This window comes from Macrotis lagotis, chromosome 1 (assembly GCF_037893015.1).
Source record: "Macrotis lagotis isolate mMagLag1 chromosome 1, bilby.v1.9.chrom.fasta, whole genome shotgun sequence".
Lineage (NCBI taxonomy): Eukaryota > Metazoa > Chordata > Mammalia > Peramelemorphia > Peramelidae > Macrotis > Macrotis lagotis.
In genome coordinates this window covers 728,107,984-728,130,880 of record NC_133658.1, presented here as the reverse complement: position 1 = coordinate 728,130,880, position 22,897 = coordinate 728,107,984, and the positions used below count along the sequence as shown (strand labels likewise).

Sequence of the window (22,897 nt, the reverse complement as noted above, 5' to 3'; positions counted from 1 at the left end):
GCTAGATCTTTATCCACGTCACAGCCACTGAGTTGGGTGTCCCATAGAGTGCTGTCCTGGGTGTTTTCTTTTCTTTCTCTATTTCACTTTCTAATCTCATCAGCTCTCATAGATTCAGATATCATGTCTATGCTAACAATCGTCAAATCTTCTAACGCATCCTCATCATTTTGTTGACTTCCAGGTTCATAGCTTGTAGCTTGTTTGTTCATAGTTTTTAGCATATTAAAATTCTCCCATTAGACTATGGGCTCCTTGAGGCAGGTCTGTCTCTTGTCCTTTTCAGCCACAGTGATTGGCAAATAGTAAGTTTAATAAATACTTGTTGACTTTGTCCTTAGTCTTCTTTATAACCTCAATTTATTTTGAACTTTATCACTCCTTATATTTTATATAGGACCATGCAATTATTTTTAAATTTTTATAAAAATTATTCATTTTGGTTATTTTATTTTCCAATTATACATTATAAAAAACATCCATCCACTTTTGCATGTTTATAAGTTATAAAATTTTCTTTCACCCTTCCTTCCCACTCCCCTCTCCTCAGCAGCAAACAGCCTAGTAAACACTGTACATGTACCTTTGTGTTTAACATATTTACATATTGGTCATTTTGATCAGAGGAATTAGAATTTAAGGGAAAAGAAACAAAACCATGGGATAGGAAGGAAAAACATGGGAAATTTTTAAAAAGAGAACAAATTGGGTTTTTTTAGTCTTTTTTTTCTGAATGTTGTCCATAACTGATCTCCCATAGTTGTTCAAGATCTCTGAACTCATGCAATCATTTTAAAATTCATCTTTTATTATTTGACCTTATTTCCATCTTCTGTACATTTGTTTAAAAAGTATATTAGTTGGTGAGTTCCCTGTGTTTCCATATCATTCTTTTCAGACAAATCTCATTTTTTCCTCTAAATTGAAACTGTTAACTTTTATGCCATAAGTATTTCATTCTTTTTTTCCCCATTATTTTTTTTGCAAGGCAATGGAGTTAAGTGATTTGCCCAAGGTCACATAGCTAGGCAATCTTTGTCTGAGGTCAAATTTGAGTTTAGGTCCTCCTGACTCCAGGGCCCATCCTCTATCTCAATGCACCACCTAGCTGCCCCAAATATTTCATTTAAATTTTTTTTTATTTATGGCAATGGGATTAAGTGACTTGCTCCAAGGTCACATAGCTAGATAATTATTAAGTGTCCAAGGTCAGATTTGAACTCAGGTCCTCCTGATTCCAGGGCTGGTGCGCTATCCACTGCACCACCTAGCTGCTCCAAGTATTTCATTCTTGAACATTTCCTATACTTCCTGGAATTGACTTCCCATATAGAACTGATAATTCATAAAGTTTTGTCCCTGCTTAATTATAATAGAGGGTGGCATATCAGATTATTTTTGAACTTCTCTTTTACAAACTCTTGAAGGAGGGTGGTCACTTTCCCATGGATTCCTATCCCTTCCTAGCAATAACTTTTTATTAGTGAAATAGAATTTCTCTTTTTTTTTGGTTCCTCTGTCTTTTGAAGGATGAGGTTTCAAGAAATTATTAGTTGTATTAGTTGTAAACAATCAGATGTCTGGATAAATGAGGAACCCTATCACTACTCTGTCATGACCCTGTTCCAGGATTTTATTTGTCTCTCAAACTACTTATCTATTTCTTATTTCTATCTAGATGATCCATTGAATTATCTGGTTGAAGGAGATTGTTTTAGTCTTTCAAATTTTCCTTAATTTCTCTTCCCCAAATTCAATCTCTGGTTTCCTTCTCTAGAGAAAACCCACTCCAAATAACTCAATAAAATTTCATTGTATTCTTAATCAAGGAATTGATCTCCACCTATTCTTTCTACAACTTTCTCTGCATGGAAGTCAAAAGCAGAAGAAGCAGACAAATCTTCACAGTATGATATCATTTCTTTGTGTCTGTGGATATACCCATATTTTTAGAAAAAATAAAGCACTTTCCAAAACCAAGCAATTTTATTTATCTTATTTTATTTCGTTCTTATAGCAACAGGAATGAAGTATTTTCAGCCTCATTTTGCAAATGAAGAAACTGAGGTGCAGAAAAATAAAATCTTCAGAGTTGAAAAACATATCAAAACAGTGGAACTGGGAAAAAAAATCTTCACAGTATGATATCATTGCTTTGTGTCTGTGGATATACCCATATTTTTAGAAAAACTAAAGCACTTTCCAAAACCAAGCAATTTTATTTATCTTATTTTATTTGTTTCTTATAGCAACAGGAATGAAGTATTTTCAGCCTCATTTTGCAAATGAAGAAACTGAGGTGCAGAAAAATAAAATCTTCAGAGTTGAAAAACATATCAAAACAGTGGAACTGGGAATGAAATTCACATATTATTCTTCTAAGCAGAACTGCTTTTGAGGTTCTGTGGTTGCCTTGGTTTGCCAAATTTCAGCCCTGTTGTTTTATGTGCCATACACTGTGTTTTAGATACTAAAAGTATAAAGACAAAAATGAAGCAGTCTTTTTTTAATTTTAAATTTTTTCTGAAAATTTGCATATTTTACTTTTTCCAATTATATGTAAAAATGGTCTCTACTTTCAAGAAGCTTACAATCTACAGCAGTCATTAGTTTCCTGATTGCAGTTCCAAGTGACTAGAAACTCAAAGAAACTCTCCCCTCATTTCTCCAACAATAAAACTGATAATCTTGTGGCCTCATACCATCTGCCAGATTTCCTGGCTTGCATTAGTTAAAGAAGTTTCATTTCAAATGGTTTTCTCACGTCATTGGGCCCATCATGGGGACCCATGGCTTCTGATGTAATGTCAAGAGATGGTGATGATTCTTTGGTTACCCACTAGTTTTCTTCCCTTTGACTTTTTTTTCTCCTTTGTCTTCACAGTTCCTTCAGTACTGCTTAGTCACATCTGGAACCAAGAACATTCAAAGAAACAGAGCACATATGACAGACATTATGGAAAGGAACACTTAGAATTTGTAACAATTTTGAATTCTCTCAATGAAACTGATATTAAGAAATACCTTGAGAAAGTTCCAGAGAATGGTAAGTGGATAGTTATGCCAAGATACAACATTTTGGTCCTGTAGTAGAACACAATCACCCTACCTTGCTATACTCAATTCTTTAACTGATTATTTCCTTTGAAAGAGGGCCTTAAATCATAATGTTTCCATATAGTAATTTTTATTTTTTCTGACCTCCTTCTTGCTATTGTTAGTGCTCTTAAAATGGATAGGTTAATCAATTTAACATCTTATTATACATCTAAAATATGTTATGTAGTGGGTATACAGAGTTAATAAATAAGAGAGCCAAGTCCAGAGTCAGGAAGACTTATCTTCCTGAGTTTAATTCCAGCCTCAGACACTATCTATATGAATCTGGGCACATCACCCTGTGTGCCTTAGTTTCTACATTTGTAAAATGAGCAGGAGAAGGAAATGGCAAACTATTCTATTATCTCTGTTAAGAAAACCCCAAATTGGGTCATAAAGAGTCAGACTCAACTGAAATGACTGAACAATTATACCATGATCCCTAAACTCCATAGTCTTTTCTAAAATGATTCCTATTCCTCAAATAGAAAAAAAAATCAAGTTCTTATTTCTCTAGCACTCTCCTCTTACTCATACCACCTCTGGAGTTTGCATCTCAGGAATTGCTTTCTTTGGTAAAAGTGGAAGTTTTGTAGTCCCTGAAGGTGAGAATTAACTGAAGGTGAGGGAGGAGGGATAAAATAAGGGGAGGAAGGAGATGGAAAATGTATAGCAGAATGACTTTGATCAATACAAAGAATGGGGCTTCAGATCAATGGAGAAAGAACTGTAATAATAGTTCTATCTACTTTTCCCTCCCCTCCCTGCCAAGTTCTTCCTCTTTCCCAAGGTCAGACTAAGGCAGATATACAGGTAAGTCAGTTGCCTGGCCACTCAGACAATTGATGGTTCTCAGACAGAGTTTGATAACTTCATAAGCAAGCTGTAGATCTGTTAACCACACTGGAAACAGTTGATTTGCTTTAAACCCTTCACCTTGTTCATTCCTTGGGGTTTATTTTAGAGCTAGAAAGCCATTCCTAAAATTGTTTAAAAACTAGAATATTGTAAGTCCATTTGCAGAGAGAGCAGAGGGAGATAGACATCTGAAAAGAGCATGAGACTGGTCACCAATGCTAAAATCAATAGACTTTTATTATCTGAGTCTTTTAAGAATCCAAGAAAAGGTTTGAGACTTAAGGGGACATCCAAGGGTGGGAACACAGGAAAGGCAGGGACAACCTGAAAAGGCTATAAGCAAAGTGATCAACAATAGAAGAAAAAGTATTAGCTACTCTCCATGAATGTGGGGTGTCGATTTCAGTTCTTTGGGGAAGGGGGTGGGAAGAGTGAAGGATGAAGAACCTATCTCTTCCAGCAAGTGGAGGATGCCAACCTCTTACCCTGGAACTTGGAGCCAACATTTCCAAGCCTGGGATATAAACTGATCTGATACCATCTCTCCCTTTCCCTTAATTACACACATATTATTTGGAGTAGAGACAAATTTATAAGAAAGTCTAGAGAGGCCTTTTTACTTCTCCAACAAGGAAATGATTAAATGATTAAACATGCTAAATAATCAAATTTTGCTATTCACAATTAAATTTAGAAGGCAACCAGGTGTGAGTGTTCAACTTGTAGTCAGGAAGGCCAGATTTCAAATCCTGCCCTAGATACTTGCTAGTTGTGTGGTTCTGGACTTAATTGCTTAAACCATGCTCAACCTTAGTTTCCTTTAAAATAATAGTTTATTACTAGAAATATTTTCAGTATTTATAATAGTTAATGAAACAATAAAATAATTCCTGTCTCACAAGGTTATTTTGAAGATCAAGTTCAGTTCTCTGCAACCTTAAAAGAGCTATAAAAAGCTAGATGTTGTTAGCATTTTTATAATTTTTATTTCTATGATGTGGTTCATTGTCACTAGCACCTATTTTTAAACAATTGTGGGAGTGACTTTATATGAAATCTGTATGAAATTATAGCTTTTTCCTAAGTTAGCAATTGAAATTTTAAATATTGATTTGTATATTTTTCTTGTCTCTTGTTTTTCAAAGATAGGAAAATGATTCATTATTGGACAGGAAAATAACTCTTTCCCCCTGAAAAATATTAGTGAGTGATAATAGCCTGAAATATTTGCTACTGTCATCCTTATAGCTTAAGCTAATCTTCCAGATATTGTTTATTCTTGTTAATTAATTATGCCCTCTTATGTACATAGAAATCTATCTTCTTATTCATGTTGCTCTTTACCTATAAGATTATTATGTAATTATTATTTAACATATCAGTTTTGTTAAAACAATGATATATACATTATTTGCTTCTATTCTAGACTTGTATTTTAGCATTCTAAAAAACCCTTTTTTCTCTATTTCCAGAAAGAAAAATCCTTCAGAATTTTATTAATGAAAATTACATTAATGGCAACAAGCACAAATAAGTAAGTTTAGACAGTGTTTCAGACATCAACTCTCAAGAAACAGATTCATTCTTCTGTCAATATTAAAAAATAAGATGGTTGTTAATTTGAATGTGTTGTCTTAATGTTCTCATGTTGTTTGTAAATTCTTCATGTCACTCACCTCCTCAAAAACTTTCAGGGGCTCCCTATTGCCATTAGAATAAAATAAAAACTTTAAGTCTTATATTAAAAGATCTTAAATAGTCTGACTTATCTTTCTAACCTTCTTTCTTCTTTCTCTACTACGTGTTTTCTATATTCAAATCAGTCAAGGTCAAATCCGATGATTAGATGTTCCTGGAATCTGACATAATATCTCCCATGTCTGTGCATTTGTACAGCTCTCCTCATTCCTGGAACATACTTCATTACCTTTGACTTGTACAAATCTTCCCTTCCATCAGGGTCATCTCAAATGCTACCTACTAAAGAAGTCTTTCTCAGAATATCTTGGAGTACTTATTTAGCAATCTGCTTTGTTCCTTCCATTTCCTCCTCACTTTGTATTATATTTATGTTCTGGTCATATTTCTTTTCCCCACAATTTGAAAAATATAAGGTTTTTACTCCCCACAGTACTTTGCTTATAATAGTATTTTAATGAATGTTTGTCTAATTGCAATAATGAATTTAAGAATTCATCCAATTTTTAAGTTTCCTAAAGCTAAAAATATAATCTTAATTTGATTTTTCTTTTAGCAAAATTAGTAGGATGAGATGATCCATCCTACTAATGTTTTTTAAAAAAATAATTCTTATTTGGTTCAAACTTTGATGTAATAGAGGAAAGTATACCAGCTAACCTAGAGAGAACCGCAAAAATGGTAGCCAGATTTACATAGTCTCAGTAGAAGTGTGTTATTTTGCTTAACTTTCTCTGTTAAATCCCAGAAATAAGCACTGATGAGTTTGGTGAAGAGATACTATGCCTTAGAAAGCATTTAGGGTAGGAGATTTCTCTGTAAAGTACTAGAAAACTTGCAAGCTAAAGGTATTGATGGACATTTAAAAATTGTGCCCCTCTGTCCCCACACTTCCTAGAATGTAGTTTATTTCCATTTGAATATAGGGCAGTACAAAAGTCATAGCTGTCAGGTGGCTAGGGGCGCAGTGGATAGAACACCGGCCCTGGAGTCAGGAGTACCTGAGTTCAAATCTGGCCTCAGACACTTAATAATGACCTAGCTGTGTGGCCTTGGGCAAGCCACTTAACCCCATTGCCGAGCAAAAAAAAAAAAGTCATAGCTGTCAGTACTAAAGATTGCCACATGGTTTCCTGGCTTTTATGGCTCCAAAGCCTTGGAGGGTATCATCCAAATGAACACAAACTGGTTAGTAACAAAGAATCAGTTTGAGAGTAAGAAGGAATCTCATTGGGCAACTAGTTCAATCACTGATAAAAAGAAACCCTCGCTATTACAACTGAGCAAGCAGTTATTCAGCCCCTCTGTTTGGAGACTTCCAGTTGGGTTGAGGACCCTAACATCTTCTAGGCAGCTCATACCATTTCTGCACAGTTCTAATTATCCTGTTTGCCTTAGTTGCCTCATCTGTAAAATGAGCTGGAGAAGGAAATGGCAAACCACTCCAATATCTTTGCCAAGAAAAATCTCAAAAGAATCAGACAGAGGGAAACTGCTGATCAACAAATTTTTGGCACCTTGAAAAAAAGGGCTGCTCTACATATTTTTTTCCATGTGGGTCCTCTTCCCTTTTTTGTGATCTCTTTGGGATACAGACCTAGTAGTGGTTGCTGGATCAAAGAGTATGAACAGTTTTATTGCTCTTTGGGTGTCATTCCAAATTGTTCTCCAGAAAGGTTATATTAGTCTTCAACTCCACCTTTAGTGCAGTTTTAAACTTTAGTAAGTTCTCTTTGCCTTTTAACTTTATAACTTTGCCCTTTCCTATCTTTTGTGCCTTCCTTCTGAGATGATTTCCAATTCACTGTTTGTACAAAGTAATTCATGTTACATTTCCCCCATTAGATTGTAAGATCCTTGAGAGCAAGGAATCTTTTTGCCTTTGTATTTCTAGTGCCTAGGCTTTGTCTGGCACACGGAGAAGGAGTTTTAATAAATTCTTGATTTGACTTTCTTACTCTCTTTGAAAATCTATTTGACCTCATGTCCAATGTATAGCCAACCTGACTTAGGAGAGTTGATCATTTGTGTTTCTCTTTGCAGAAATAATTAGGAGCCTTCTATCTTTGAGAGTGTCATTGTTAAATATTTTATTCTATATTATATGAGTAATTTTTGATAGTTATATGTGAACCACAGATCTAAGACTTCTCCCATAGTATACAGACAAATGGAACTAACTTATTAAGCACCTTGAAGGACTTGTGCTTAAGCACTTTAAAAACATTAACTCATTTAATCCTCACAACAACCCAACAGCTACTTTATAGTTGAAGAAGCTGAGGCAAAAGTTTGAGTGACTTGTCCAGTGTCATATAGCTAATAGTATCTAAGTCAAGATTTGAACTAGAGTCTTCCTGATCCAGAGGCCTTTCATAATGAGCTCTATGTAGTGTAGCCCAATACTCCTGTCCCTTGACAAAGCTGGGGGATTGCAACAAATCCCATAGCTGTAGAGAATTGGCTCTTCTTTTCCAATAAACTGAGAAAACAATGCCACATTAATGCATCACAAAACTCTCTTCTCAGGCAGAATCAGCAGTGATGATGGGCAAGGTAGGCTACCACCCATTTGCAACACAAGATCCTAGGGTAAAGAGATCTCAGGCAATCCAACTTTCATTTTTTAGATGAATGAATGAGGAGGTCCCATGAAATGAAGTGACTTCTTCAAAGTCTCATAGAATCTCAAAATTTCAGAGTTCAATGTGACTTCATCAACCATCTAGTCTAACCTATATATGAAAAGGAATTCTTATGTTAAGATACCAAAACAAGTTGTTTCATTCTGTGTTAACAGAGCCCTCTAATTGGGAGGACAATCAGACGTAAATTTGCATCTTAAAAACATCCTCTCAATGACCCTGATTCTGCCCTTCTAGGTCAATGCAGAATAAATTTTCTTGGGTCATCATTTTCATATGAAAACTCTTTACATATTTGAAGACAGCTATCATTCCATAGTCAGCTAGATGATTTAGTGGATAGAGGGCTGGGTTTGGAGTTAGGAAGATCTGACTTCAAATCTGACCTCTGGGTAAGTCACTTAACCTCTTAACCACTTAATCCACTCAAGAAAGAAATGAGAAACCTCTACACTATCTTTGCCAAGAAAATTCCATGGGCAGTATGGTTCACGGGGTCATGAAGAGTTGGACTCGACTAAATAACCACAAACCTCCCTCTATATCTCCACATCTTTTAAATTAAACGTTCCATCTTTCTTCAATTAATCTTTGAGAACCCTTTACCATCTCTCTCTATATATTTTTAGATTATCAATGCTTTTCCTAAACTGTAAGCTCAGGGTCCCAATATACCATTTCATATTGTTGATTTATATTAAGCTTGCAGTCCACTAAATTTTAAGATCTTTTTCAGATAAACTTCTGGCTAAGTAAATTTCTCCCCAACTTGTGAGGGTAATTTCTTGAAGACAAACATTAGACTTTACTTTTATTCTTATTATTTTATTCTGCTTGATATTCTGAATTTTCAAAATCTTTTTGGATCTGACTCTGTCATTGAGTGCATTAGTTATCTCTTCTAGATTTATGTCATCTGTAAATGTGATGAATGGGACTTCCTTTCAAGATGACATAAAACCATTGATGACTACTCTTTGAGTCAGGTTCTATCTCTATCTAGCTATACTATCATCCCACATTTCTCCTCTTTTCCAAAAGAACAGCATGATTTTTAAAAAAACAGTCATGCTAAAATCTCAGTAACCTGAGCTATGACACTTTTTGGGTCTATCATTCTATTAACTTCTTCCAAAGAGGATAAGGATAATGTGAGTCTGGCAGTTCTTGCTGCAGCCTTACTGGGTGTTGCAATTGCTTCTTTTCTAGATTTTCACTAATCATTTCTTTAATGTAGTCTAGAATTTTGCCAAAAATCAAAGTCAACTTCAGTTGGCTGTGTAGTTTACAGACTCCATTCTCTTCCTTTTTTAGAAAATTGGAACATTGACCCTCTCATAGCATTTCCACTCTCTACATTTTTGAAATCTCACTTGTAGTGACTTGGCAATTACATCTTCCAGGTCCTTCAGTACCTGAGGATATAGTTCATCTAGGCTAGGTGAATTTAATTCATCACTTAGTTTTCTCTTAGTAGTTCCTTGTTTATATTATCAATTTCCTATCCACCAATTTTGTTCTGTTCCTCTAGTCCCAAGGGTCCATCATTATTTTTGACAGTTAAAATAGCAGCAAAACAGGTAGTTATCAGAATTGGTCTCTAGGTGGGGCAGTGGATGGACTATTGTTTGGAGTCAGGATTTCAAACTGGACTCACACAGTTATTAGCTGTGTGATCCTGGACAAATCACTTAACCTTATTTATAAGGCTCAGTTTCTTCATCTATAAAAATGAGTTGGAGAAGGAAATGACAAACCACTCCAGTATATTATATCTCTGCCAAGAAAACCCTGAATGAGGGGGTCGTAAAGAGTCAGACATGATAATGACTGAACAACAACAACAACAACAACAACAACATACAGTGGGTACAACACATGCAAGGAGTACAACAAAAGGGACTTTAAGTATTTCCAATGCTAGAAAATTGCTCCTCTCTGTGGCATGCATGGTTTCCTTTTGTGATAAGTCATTACATTTGAATAATGAAGCTTCATCATCATACATCTTCTAAGCCACAGCACAATGAAGAAAAACAGACTTTATCCAAATTCTCTTTTTCTGAATATTACTTTCCAATAAAAATGGCTAGATGCAAAGGAATACTATGAATTATATTTTATTGTTTTGTATTTAATATGAGAAGAAAAAAATCAAGTTTCCTTCAGCAGAACAGAGTGCACGTGAGTAAGATTTTGGTCAGGAATACAGTGTATTATTGCCTTTAATAGAGAGATAATGTATTTATAATCCTATGTACAAGTAATGTTGCTCTGCATTTTCCTTCATCTTCAAACTCCAATAGAGCATGTCAAATAATAAGGGGGGGAAGCACATTTTAAAACATGTCCACTACTGATTTAATATCACTGATTGTCCCTCATCATGACTGGCAGGAATATGAGGTCACAGAAAATAAATCTAAATGCTCATTACTGGATATCAAATGATGAATGATATTCTTGACCTTACATTCTTATGAAAGTGAAGTGGGGGGGATACTAAATCAGAATGGACTATTTTCATGCAAAATCTTTGCATTCTGAATATTTTTATAAGGTAAGTAGAAAGAAATAACATAATCTTTTCTCTCCTTTCATATAATGAAGATAAGTCCTTCAGTGTATATAATATAGCATCCAAATTAATGTCCAATGTCAGAATTTTTGGGATGGGGTATAGGTGGTGAAGGAAGGAAGAAAAGAAAGGAATAATATTCCTTGGTTATTACAGTGGTGGCTGAAATGGTTAATCATTAATATTCCACTGATATCATTGTATTATAGATTTCAAGAATGAATTATTCTGATGAAAGGAATAAAACAAGCAGCTCTGATCAACTTAGTAAATCAAATGACGACTAGTAGTTCCATATCCTAATATTCCAGTAAACTTAAAAGATCCTCTTTTCTGGGCAAATACAGTTGAATCCCAATCTCTTCAGAGCATACTTTGGTGATGGGCTATTGCTTTGCATATGGACCACACAGTTTGCAAGTGATATTCCAATGGAAATTTCATAATCTTGAGGTAGATGATGCATTGCAAATGTTTTCTTTGCAGTATCTTTAGCAAATAAAAAAACCTTTTTATCAAATACCTTCCAAAATAATCTGGCTAGAAAAGCTTGCATTCATTAATAAGGGACACAAAAATTCAAAAAATAATCTGGTTGGATTTAGCCTTTTTTGGCTATCTTGGAACTGGTGAGCAACCATAATACAGCACTGAAATTTCAACTCCTTTGGTATGTTACAGATTAGAATAAACTAGATTACCTTAATGATTTTCTGGGTATTAAAGTCATTTCTGATATCATTCATAAAACAAAGAAATAAATATTTTTCATTTGTTATTTGACTATATTCCTTGATGCTGTCCATAAACACAAGAGAGCCAAATGAGTTGGTGATATGAGCCAGCTAGATGATTCAAAAAGTGTCATGGTTCTGGAGTCAGGAATACTTGAGTTAAAAATGGATACTGTGTGAATCTGGACCTATCACTTAACCTGTCTTTACCTCAGTTTCCTTAATTATAAAATGGCAATAACAGTACCTCTCTCAAATGAGATAATATATGGAAAACCCAGCACAGTGCCTAACAAATAGTAGATACTATATAAATTCTGACTTTACTATTTGACATCATTACTGGTAGAAAAAAATAGAATAATATGGAATATATTCATGCTCATGAAAACACTAGAAAGGCTTGGGATCACAAATTCTTCATCAATTATGATTTTATGAAAATTACATTAAAATGCAAGAGATTGAGGGTATGACAATGCAGAAAAAAATTTCAAGCAAATCAAAAAAACATGCTTCAAAATACATTTGCCAAATCTGTGTTATGTGCCCCTCCCTGGTAGCTTTAATCTTTGAGGCAACAATTGAGCCTCTTTGAATAATGCAACTCCTGCAGTTTCAAGAACAGAACAAAATCTTTCTACATCTTTTCCAAGTTTTACTAGTTTCTGGGAAATGTTAACATGCATAGAAAACTCTTAAGATATGTTCGTATTTCTAAACAAAAATGATCTTGCCATCACCCATGAACTTTAATGTTCAAGAATTCTAAAATCCCTTTATTTGACCCTAATCTATTGACTTTGCATTCTGAACTCTATTCTTTGTCCATACCACAGTGTTCAATATCTTAACCCTTAGTTCTCTTCCATACTGTTTCCCTTGCACTCACCACTTTGTCCTCTTTTCCTCATCTCAATCCCTTGGTGAAACAGCCCAATCTAACATTATCCTCTTCTGAGTTCCCGACCCCCATATCATCTCACCAATTATATCCTACCAAGCTTCAGCTTTGAATCATTCCCACTATTCACTGCCTTTACTTCCTATATAGGTTCTACCAAATGAAAGTGGAGAAAATCATAAAATCATTATGATTAAGTTCAGTACAATATGTTACACAATTTCAGCTGGGTCCTTCCTATTGCTGAGCAATCCTTCTATACCTCTCTTATCAATTCACTGATCCACTTACTTTCAGTGGCTTTTCTAAACCTTTCCATCTCTCCTGAAACCTCTTATGGCTTCCTCTCCCTCCACCCTTTCAGTTGAGAACCTTGCCTAAGGATTTTATAGAAAAAAATTGAGAACATTTTCTGAGTTCCCTCTTCTCCCCTTATTCTATTCTGAATATCTGGATGCCTTCTGCCACTATCCATTCCATTCTCTCACATGAAGAGGTGGCTACACTCCTTATCAAAATAAACCCCTCTACCTGTAGTAGAAATTAATTCTATCTTGACTCTTTAAGATAAGATCACTGCCTCTTGTTATTCTCAATCCATTACTTATCTGCAAATTATCACTATTGGCTCCTTCCTTATTGCCTACAAACCTGCTCATATCTACCCCATCCTCAAAAAAAACCTCATTTGATTCATTTTCACTAATTATCATCCTATATGGCTTTAAGAAAACCATCTACAATAGGTGCTTCTATTCTTATCCCCTGCCACCTTAACCCCCTACAGCCTACCAGAACTTTCTTTCCAAAGTTATGAAAGGTGATATAATCATCAAATCAAATGAGCTTTTCTCAATTTTTATTCTTCTTGCCCTCTCAGCAACTGTTAGCATCATTCATTATCTTCTTCTCCTTGATATCTTTTCTCTAGGTTTTTGGGACAACATTCTCTCCTGGTTTTCTTTCTGACTACTCCTTCTCCCTCTTCTTTTCTGGATCTTAATCCATATCATACCCACAAACCATAAATGTCCCACAGGACTCTGGTCTGAGCTGCCTTCTTTTCATTACTTTACGTGGTGATCTCATTAACTCCACAATATTTAAAACTTCTCCATTTGCTACAACCCATAGTCTCTCATATGGATGGTGTGGTGCTGGTTGCTGGAGAACTTCTGTTTTCCTGGTATTACTTATAAGACAAAAAGTAACATAAGCAACAAATAATTGATCCATATTCTGTGGCATCTCAGTCTTAGAGGCTACATGGAATGTACAATCATCTACAAAGAAAAAGTTATGCATCAGCTCTCCCTCCATTTTAGTGTTGGCTTGTAGCTTTTTCAAGTTAAATAATTTACCATCAGGGCAGTAACTGATCTCGATGCTGTTGTTCTCATTGAAGGCATCTGAAAACATTACTGAAACATAAAACTCATTTTATTGGTGACTGGGAAAATATGAGAACATCATTCATTATTCAAAATCCATACAAGCATGGAATGTCATGAAACTGGTGAACAATGCTGAACAGAAGCAGAAGAGATCAAGAAGAATGGAAAGACTACACAAAAGGACTATACAAGAAAGATCTTTACATCACCAATAACCATTATCGTGTGGTTACTAGAGCCAGAAATCCTGGAGAATGAAGTCAATGAGGCCATAGGAAAATTGCTAACAAGACAAGTAGAGGTAATGAAATTTCAAGTTATTTAAAACTCTACAAGAATGATATTAAGGACTGCACTCAACATGCCAAAAATTTTGGAAAACATAATGGGCATTGGATTGGAAAATAAGTTTATATCCTAATCCTAAAGAAGGGCAATGCCAAGGAATGTTCAAATTGTTGAACATGTGAGCCCTTTTCATATACCAGAAAAGTTACGCTTAAGATTCTGCAAGCTAGGTTTCAACCATATGTGAACTGAGAATTGCCAGAAGAGCAGGCTGGTTTTCAAAGGCTTAGAAGAATTAGAGATCAAATTACCAGCATTTGTTGGACTATGGAGAAAGCAAAGGAGTTCCAGAAAAACATCTACTGCTGCTTCCTTGACTACACTAAAGTCTTTGCTTGTGTAGATCTCAACAAAACACAGCAAGTCCTTCAAAGGAATATGCAGGCAGATCAAGAACAAATATAGAACCAAACATGGAATAACTGATTGGTTTAAGATTGGGAAGAGGGAGTATGACTAGGATATATATCATCACCTTATGTAACATATATATATATATATGTTATAACATATATATATATATATGCCATGTGAAATATTAGGCTGGATGAATCAAAAAGCTAGTATTAAAGTTTCTGGAAGAGCTATAAACAATCTCAGATATGTAGATACCACTCTGTTGGCAGAAAATAAAGAGGAATTAAGTCTTTTGATGAGGGTGAAAGAGGCTATTGTAAAAGTTGACTTGAAGCTTAACATCTAAAAAATTGAGATCTTGGCAACAGGTCCCATCACTTCTTGGCAAACCAAGGGAGAAGTGGAAGCATTTTGTGATCTTGGGCTTAAAGATCACTACAGACAGTAATTGCAGCTGTGAAATTAAAAGATGTTTGCTCCTTGAGAGGAAAGCTATGTACTGGACAATGTACTAAAAAGCAAAAGACAAAACTGCTGACAAAGGTTCATAGAGTCAAAGCTATGGTTTTTTCCAATAGCAATATCTGGCTGTTAGAGTTAGATTGTAAAGAAAACCAAGAGCTGTAGAATTAACACTTTTGAGTTGTTATGCCAGAGAAAACTTTTGAGAGTTCTTTGAACAGCAAGATCATCAAATATGTCAATATCTAAAACAATTCAAGCTGTTCACAGGATAGTCAAATACTGAAGCTAAAGCTTGAATCCTGTAGTCAGATAGTGAAAAAAAAATGGATATGTTGAAAAAGACCTTGATTTTGGGAAAGATAAGAAAAGGGACTGGTAGAAGATGAGATGGATAGTTTCATGGAAATTGAACATGAACTTGGACAAACTTTGTGAGAGAGCTGAAAGAGCTGGGAATGTTTAAACAGGAGAAGAAAAGACTATAGGCAAAGGAGACTATGAGAGCCATAACTGTCTTCAAGGATTGAAAGAGATGTCATGGGAAAAGACGCTTATATCTGTGTTGTTTTGTTTGATGCTAGGAAAAGCTTCCAATAGTTGTTTTTCAGTCCTTTCCATTGTATCTGTCTCTTTATTACCCCCCTTTGAGGTTTTCTTGGCAAAATTTCTATAGTGGTTGGGCATTTCCTTCTCCAACTTATTTTACAGATGAGGAAACTGAAGCAAACAGAATTAAGTGACTTTCCCAGAGTAACACAGTGTCTGAAGTCAGATTTGAACTCAGGAAGATGAGTATTCCTGCCTCCAGATCTATCTACTGAATCACTTTAACTGACATTCTCCCAAAAATTAGACCTAAGCAAAATGGTATGAGCTACCCTGAGAAGGTATTAGGTTCCTGAATCCATTTGAAGGTCTTCAAACAGAAGGCTAGATGATTGCTTATTAAATATGTTATAGTAGATGATGATTAGTCATGCTGGACTTGTACATTTCAGCAGTATCAAAGACAATTCTAAGAAACTTGTGATAGTACCTTTCATATCCAGAGAAATGTAAAGCAAAGCTTACTATCTTCATTTTTTAAAAAGTTATCTTATGTATTATATCTTTTTTTCTGATTTTCTCTGTTTGCATTTGATTCTTCTTTCACAACATAATATGGATCTGTGTTTAGCATGATTATACATGATAGCTTACATTAGACTGCTTTCTCTCAGGGGGAGGGGAGGCAAAGGAGGGTGGGAGGGAGAAAATGTAAAACTCAAAACCACTAACCTTATATGTAGTTGGAAAAATAAATAAATATAATATTTAATAAAAATGTGAAATAAAAACAAAAATGTTATAGTGGTAGTTTATTTTGAGTATCAGTGGTTGGACTAGTCAACCAATGAGATGCCTTCCTACTCTCAAATTAGGATTCTTTGATACTACTCAGTGTGTATTCATTTGGAATAATGCCCTCCATGACTTTGAAGTCATTAAACCCAGAAAAGTCATATGGCAATTTCTGTTAAAACTCTGATTGGACCTGCACACAGCAATGACCTTTTGTACTGCCCTACCTTTAAATAGAAATGAACTACTATTCTAGTAAGTAAAATTGTGTGTTGGCAGATGCACAATTTTCAAGTGTATATCAATGTCTTTAGCTTGCAGGTTTTCTGGTATTTCACATAGAATTCTCTACATAAATGCTCTCTGAGGCAAAAAATCTTGCCACGCTCATTAGCGTTCAACTCTGTATCACCTAGCTATCCAACTCTAGAGATGTTAATTTAATCCATGGCAGCAGTTGAGATAATCAAGTGAAGTCATATAGAGGGAGAAGAGAACAGGTCCTAGAATATTAGGTACCACTTGGGTGATGATACAGGGCAGGGGGGGGAGGGGAGGGGAGAGGGAGAGGAGGGAGGAGGAGAGAGGGGGGAAAGGGGGGAGAGAGGAGGGAGAGAGAGAGAGAGAGAGAGAGAGAGAGAGAGAGAGAGAGAGAGAGAGAGAGAGAGAGAGAGAGAATGTGAGTGAAGCAAAAATAAGAGAAAAGAGAAGTCAGAGCAAAGATCTAAGACATTAACCAAGCCTAGGCAATTCTACTCCTTTGTGATTGGTCAAGAAAGGAACCCAATTAAGAGCTTGGCATTCCCTTCTTCCATTAAAAGGGAATAGAGTAATAGAAGCAGCATGTAGGAACAACTTCCCATGTTGCCTTCTACAATGAAAGAAGACAGCATATGTCATTGGAATTACCAGAGAGCACCAGAAGGGAAAGGAGATATAGAAGCCATATAGGAGAAAAGGAGACACACTGAAAACAGTCAAGATCTAGACTTCAGGAACCTAGTTTTCTATTGTCCAACCAAATACATACTTCAAGACTTGTATTCTCCTTCTAAGGAGACAATTTATCTCAATGTCTCAGGTTGAGAATATTTATTTGTATTGAAAGTTCTACCAGAAAATAAGTCACTTATAAATCTGATAGAGTGTGATCCTAAGCTCCTTTCTCAGTCCAGTTCAAATGATTAATAGGGATCACAAGATTAGTTGAAAAGATCCTACTCCATTAGAGAATAGGAAGTTTCTCTCTAATCCTGTGATATATTGAAGGAGCTGTTTCAGATATCTAGAAGATACTTGCTCTATATTATGATACTTCCAAGTCTGAGATAAACTGCTGAGATCCCTTCCTCAATATCATTGCATTGCAGGTAGTTTCAAAATCATATTTTTCCTGTTGAATGTGTAAATCTCATAGCACAGACTTGTCTATATCTTCTCTTGTGGTGAATGTTCTGACAAATCTCAAAATAATATGCCTTACATATCTCTACCAAAACAAAAACAAACATCTTAAGCTTGTTTTGCTTATAACTCGGTTGTTAGAATTCTTTTTTAGTCGTTAGAATTCTTAAAAACTAATTATATTAATTGGTATCCTCTTTCATATTTTGTTCTAGCTAACCAAAGCTCATAGTATAGCCAGATCAAAAGCTTGAAATTCCAGAATCTCATCATAATTAAGTCTGATATGTAAAGTTGTAGTTTGGTCAGTGTGGATGGTTGCACAATAAGCTTGGCTAGAAGAATAGTGTCCAAAAGAAAATATGCTCCTTGAGGGCAAGAACTATTTTTATCCTTGTCTTTATATAACCAGTTCCTAACTTTGTGTCTGGCACATAGGAGGTGCTCTATAAATGCTTGTTGACTTGAATTGAATAAGCATTCATTAAGATTGTTATATTGGTCAGACTGACCTGGTTTTCCCCAGACATCTAAAGAAATTTGTTATCTGGTAGAGAAGATGAGCTAATTAAAAAAAGTCAAACAAAATGAAGAGGTATGTTAGGTAGATGTGAGTATGTGAGTGCTGCTGTGTACAGCTGTTTTCTTTGCTCAATAGATGAGTATTTTAGTGTTTTTGATGCTTCATCTGTAAATGCAAATAGCAATACTTACCTGTTTTAGTAGGTGAGTTACTTTGGTTGAAAAGAAATAATTACCTAGCAGTGGGCAGTCTTTTGTGGATGAATTCCTCTAAACTTAGCCGATTTTGGATTTGTTCAACAGACACATAACCTGTTGATTACCAGGCCCACACTCAATGTTTCCAACCTAGGAGGATCTGCAAAGTTTCTTCTCCAGTGACATGGTCTTTGAGAATCCAGGAGCACTCTTCTTCCTTTGGTAGAAGACTAGGCTTCTTAAGTTTGGATTCTGACCTTTACTTTCTGGGTCTCTTTTCCTTTTACCTTGTAAAGTGATCAATTTCCTCATACCAAAGCATTTATCTAGTCCTTCCCTTCTGGTGGCTGAGGAAGTAGGACCTCTGAAGTCAGTCCACTCGACTTGTCCCTGAATGTATAGTTATCCATTCCATAAATGGAAATTTTGGGGGAATTTTGAAGAAGCCACAGATGACATGCAAAGGTTAAATAAAAAAAGTCTGGAAACTCAGAAATGCATAAACTATACATACTAATATATGCTATCAACTCAAAATTTACAATAATATACTGTAAACATAAGAGAAAAAAATTCAGGCTTTTTCTCTGGTAGAGATGGTCAAAAATATTTTACATGGATTTTCAAGATAACATGCATTTAATCCCTCAAGGTGGAAGGGATAATTACATATATAAAGGCTTGAGGAGCATCAGTTGGGGATGTTGTTAGGTGGAATCATCTATCAAGGAGTGAATTGTGCTAGATGACTTCAGAGCTGTATTCAAACTCTAGGAAACTAACATAATTATGGTTTTTATTGTGTTCATTTGGAGTTTAAAGTATGCCATGCTGTGGAGGGAACAGGAAAATAAAGATACTCAAACACTTCAAGGTTTTCTTGAGACCAATAGTTACTAGTTATTTTTAATGGTCCAGAGGGTTAATCAGACACTCCACTTCCTCAAGGACTATTGCTAATAAGGCTCACTATAAAGCCATAACTAAGTCCATTCCCCCAACAGCTTTAATTTGAAGAGGAAATTTAACTAAAAGGTAAATTATATAAGGTAAAACTGATCCAATTAGGTTGTTTGTTTGTTTTTTGCAAGGCAATAGGGTTAAATGACTTGCCTGAGGTCACATAGCTAGGTAAATATTAGGTGTCTGAGGCCAGGGATTTGAATGCCAATCCTGCTAAAACAGAGGAATTGATGTGGAGTCAGGAAATACCTGACCTCTGGCTCTGACACTTAGTACTCCTGTGAGTTTGAGCAGGTCACTTGACCAGTTTTGACCTGTTTCCCCATTGATAACATGGGAATAGCAATATTTACAATACTTTGCAGCCAAGTGGGCACAGCAGACAGAGCACCAGCCCTGGGGCTAAGTCCCCAAGCCCATGTCCCACCCTAGAGGCCCAGCAACCACCCAGCCCCATGGTCTCAGACAGATCATCCAATCCTACCACCTTGCACAAAGTAAAAAAGAAAATGTGTTATAGCTGACTATCTTCTCCCATGATCTACCCTCTCCTCTATTCTCTACATCCCCCCTCCCCTCCCCATCCCCCTTCTCTTCTTTTTCTTCTAGATTTCTATACCTCATTGAATGTGTATGCTGTTTCCTCTCTGAGCCATTTCCAATGAAAATGAAGGTTCCCTCATTCCCCCTCACCTTTCCCCCTTCCATATCATTGCTCTTTTACATGAAATATCTTAGTCTATTCTACCTCTCCTTTCCTTTTTCCCAATACATTTCCTTTTCACCCATTGACTCCAGTTTTACAATATATTATACCTTCAAATTTAACTCTGTCCTGTACCTTGTCTACATATGTTCCTTCTAACTGCTCTATTAAATGAGAAGGTTTATATGAATATTGTCAGTATCATCTTTCCATGCAGGAATACATGTAGTTCATCATAATTAAATCCCTCACAATTTACCCTTCTCGTCCACCCTCTCTATGCTTCACCTGAGTCCTGTACTTGAAGATCAAACTTTCTGTTCAGCTCTGGCTGTTTCAACAGGAATATTTGAAATTCCCCGTTTCATTAAAAGTCCATCTTTTCCCATGGAAGAGGATGTTCAGTTTTGCTGGATAGTTGATTCTCAGTTGTTTTCCAAGTCCTTTTGCCTTCTGGAAAATTATATTCCAAGCCCTTCAAGCCCTTAATGTTGATGCTGCTAAATCCTGTGTGATCCTAACTGCAACTCCACAATATTTGAATTGTTTCCTTTTTGTTGCTTGTAATATTTTCTCTTTGTCTTGCAAGTTGTGGAACTGGACTATAATATTCCTGAGGGGTGGGGTTTTTTTGGATATCTTTCTGGGGGAGATCAGTGGATTCTCTCAATTTCTTTACCCTCTGCTTCTAGGATATCAGAGCAATTTTCCTGTATAAATTCTTTAAAAATAAAGGCAAGGAGGTGTAGTTAGGTAGTGCAGAGCCCCAGCCTTGGAGTCAGGAGAACTTGAGTTCAAATTTGACCTCAAACACTTAGTAATTACCTAGATGTGTGACCTTGGGCAAGTCATTTAACCACATTGCCTTGCAAAAACAAAAACAAAATGAAGGCAAGGCTCTTTTCCTCTTCATGACTTTCAAGTAGCCCAATAATTTTTAAATTGCCTCTTCTGGATCTGTTCTCCTGGTCAGTTGATTTTTCAATGAGATGTTTCATGTTTTCTTCTAGTTTTTCATTCTTTTGGTGTTGAATTATTGTGTCTTGATTTCTTTCAAAGTCATCTGCTTCCTTTAGCTCCATTCTACATTTGAAGGATTTGTTTTCCTCAGAGAGCTTTTTAAATCTCCTTTTCTATCTGACCAATTTCTGCTTTTTAAAGCATTCGTCTCCCCATTAACTTTTTGAGCTGTTTTATCTATTTGATCTAAACTGTTTTTTAATATGTTAATTTTCTTCAGCATTTTTTTGTTCACCTTGACCAAGTTGCTGACTTGGTTTTCATGTTTTTCCTTGCATCTCTCTTATTTCTCTTCCCAATTTTTCCTCTACCCCCCCTTACTTGATTTTCAAAATATTTTTTGAGCTTTGTCATAACCTGAGACCAACTTCTATATTTCTTAGAATCTTTAGATGCTGAAGCTTGGACTTTCTCATCTTCAGAGTTTGTGTTTTGATTCTCCATGGAATCAAAGTAATTGTCTTTGATCAGGTTCATTTTTTTTTCTATTTATTCATTTCCCCAGTGCTTTTGAGTATTATCGGGACACCCCTGCAAGGACCTCAGTTCCTTCAAGGTCTTATGGGAGGCTCTGTCTGCTCTCCTGGTCTGTGAATGACCACAAGCTCACCCCTCTGCCTTAGGGCTGTGAGGAGGGTCCCTGCTCTGTGGGGGCCCCAGACTGTGACCATGGTCTGAATATGGACTAAACCCCAGAATCCTGTCCTAGGGACAACAGTCTCCCTCCACTCCCTTACTTTCTGTGGGCTGAGTGCTCAGGGAGCAGCTACTGGGAGGCTCCTGATGGGAGGCTCCATAGGCCTGCTTCAATTTCCTGGGATCTGGGCTACACTGATGGCCACAGCCATGCTGAGGAGGGCCAGGCTGCACTTTGTGCTCACTCAGGCAGAGGTCTCCCTGCTAAAGTTGTGCTTGGTGCTCCCTGGGGTGGCAGGTCAGGAAACTACTTCTACTGCCAGGAGCTTGGGCATCCAGGGACCCAGGCACTCTGGGGCTATTCCTGAAAGGCTGAAGCTCCTTCACTCTGGAGTTGCTGCCTCCTCCAACTCCATGGAACAGAGCCTTCCCACTATTTTCCAAGTTACCTGGGGCTGGAGAATTGCCTCACTGACTCTTTCTGTGGTTTCTGTCTCTCCAAAATTTAGTTAGAGTCATAATTTTAAGGTTTTTGAAATATTTTGGAGAGAGTTCCTAAGAGCAGCCATTCTCCTGCTTCCATTTTGGCTCTGCCCCCTCTGACCAGTTTTTGAGAATCCTGCTCCTCAGACTTGAAGTTTCCATAGCTAATTGAATCAATTCTATTAGACTAGTACTGTATTCTTATAAATATTTGCATATGCTTAAATATGTCCATCTTTTGTTAAAAGTTCCTAAAATCTTTAACCTAAACTACTAGGCCAGTCTGAGTCAGGTCCAGCCTACTAGTGACACAACAATAGTTCACTGGTGAGTTTCATGGCAAAATGTTGAAAGCATGATGTCTAGGAGAAAGGGGATACCTGATGATAGATTAAAGGCACTTCAAGTTAAAGGAAACTGATGTGGATCCAAAGGATGCTTGATCAGGATAGTGAAAAGACTGGAGAATATGCCATGCAAAACTGTTAAAGGAGATGGAAGTGGTCAGTATGGAAGAGACAAGATAGAGGGAACAATAGATACT

The 22,897-nt window shown here is 36.2% G+C and overlaps 1 protein-coding gene across 3 annotated transcripts in view; it reads left to right on the top strand.

Annotated features, from left to right (window-relative positions):
• The window catches only part of TEX26 (testis expressed 26), a 70,928-nt gene that overhangs the window by 41,672 nt on the left and 6,359 nt on the right, over nt 1–22,897 (top strand). For 2 of the 3 annotated variants that reach the window (XM_074216106.1, XM_074216104.1), the window contains exons 6-7: nt 2,885–3,046; nt 5,430–5,582. In XM_074216106.1, the coding sequence (XP_074072207.1) occupies nt 2,885–3,046; nt 5,430–5,491 (224 nt within the window). In that variant the 3' untranslated portion in view covers nt 5,492–5,582. Of the gene's footprint in view, nt 1–2,884; nt 3,047–5,429; nt 5,583–22,897 lie in introns of those variants that run through there. The other variant, XM_074216105.1, reaches the window with a different exon arrangement.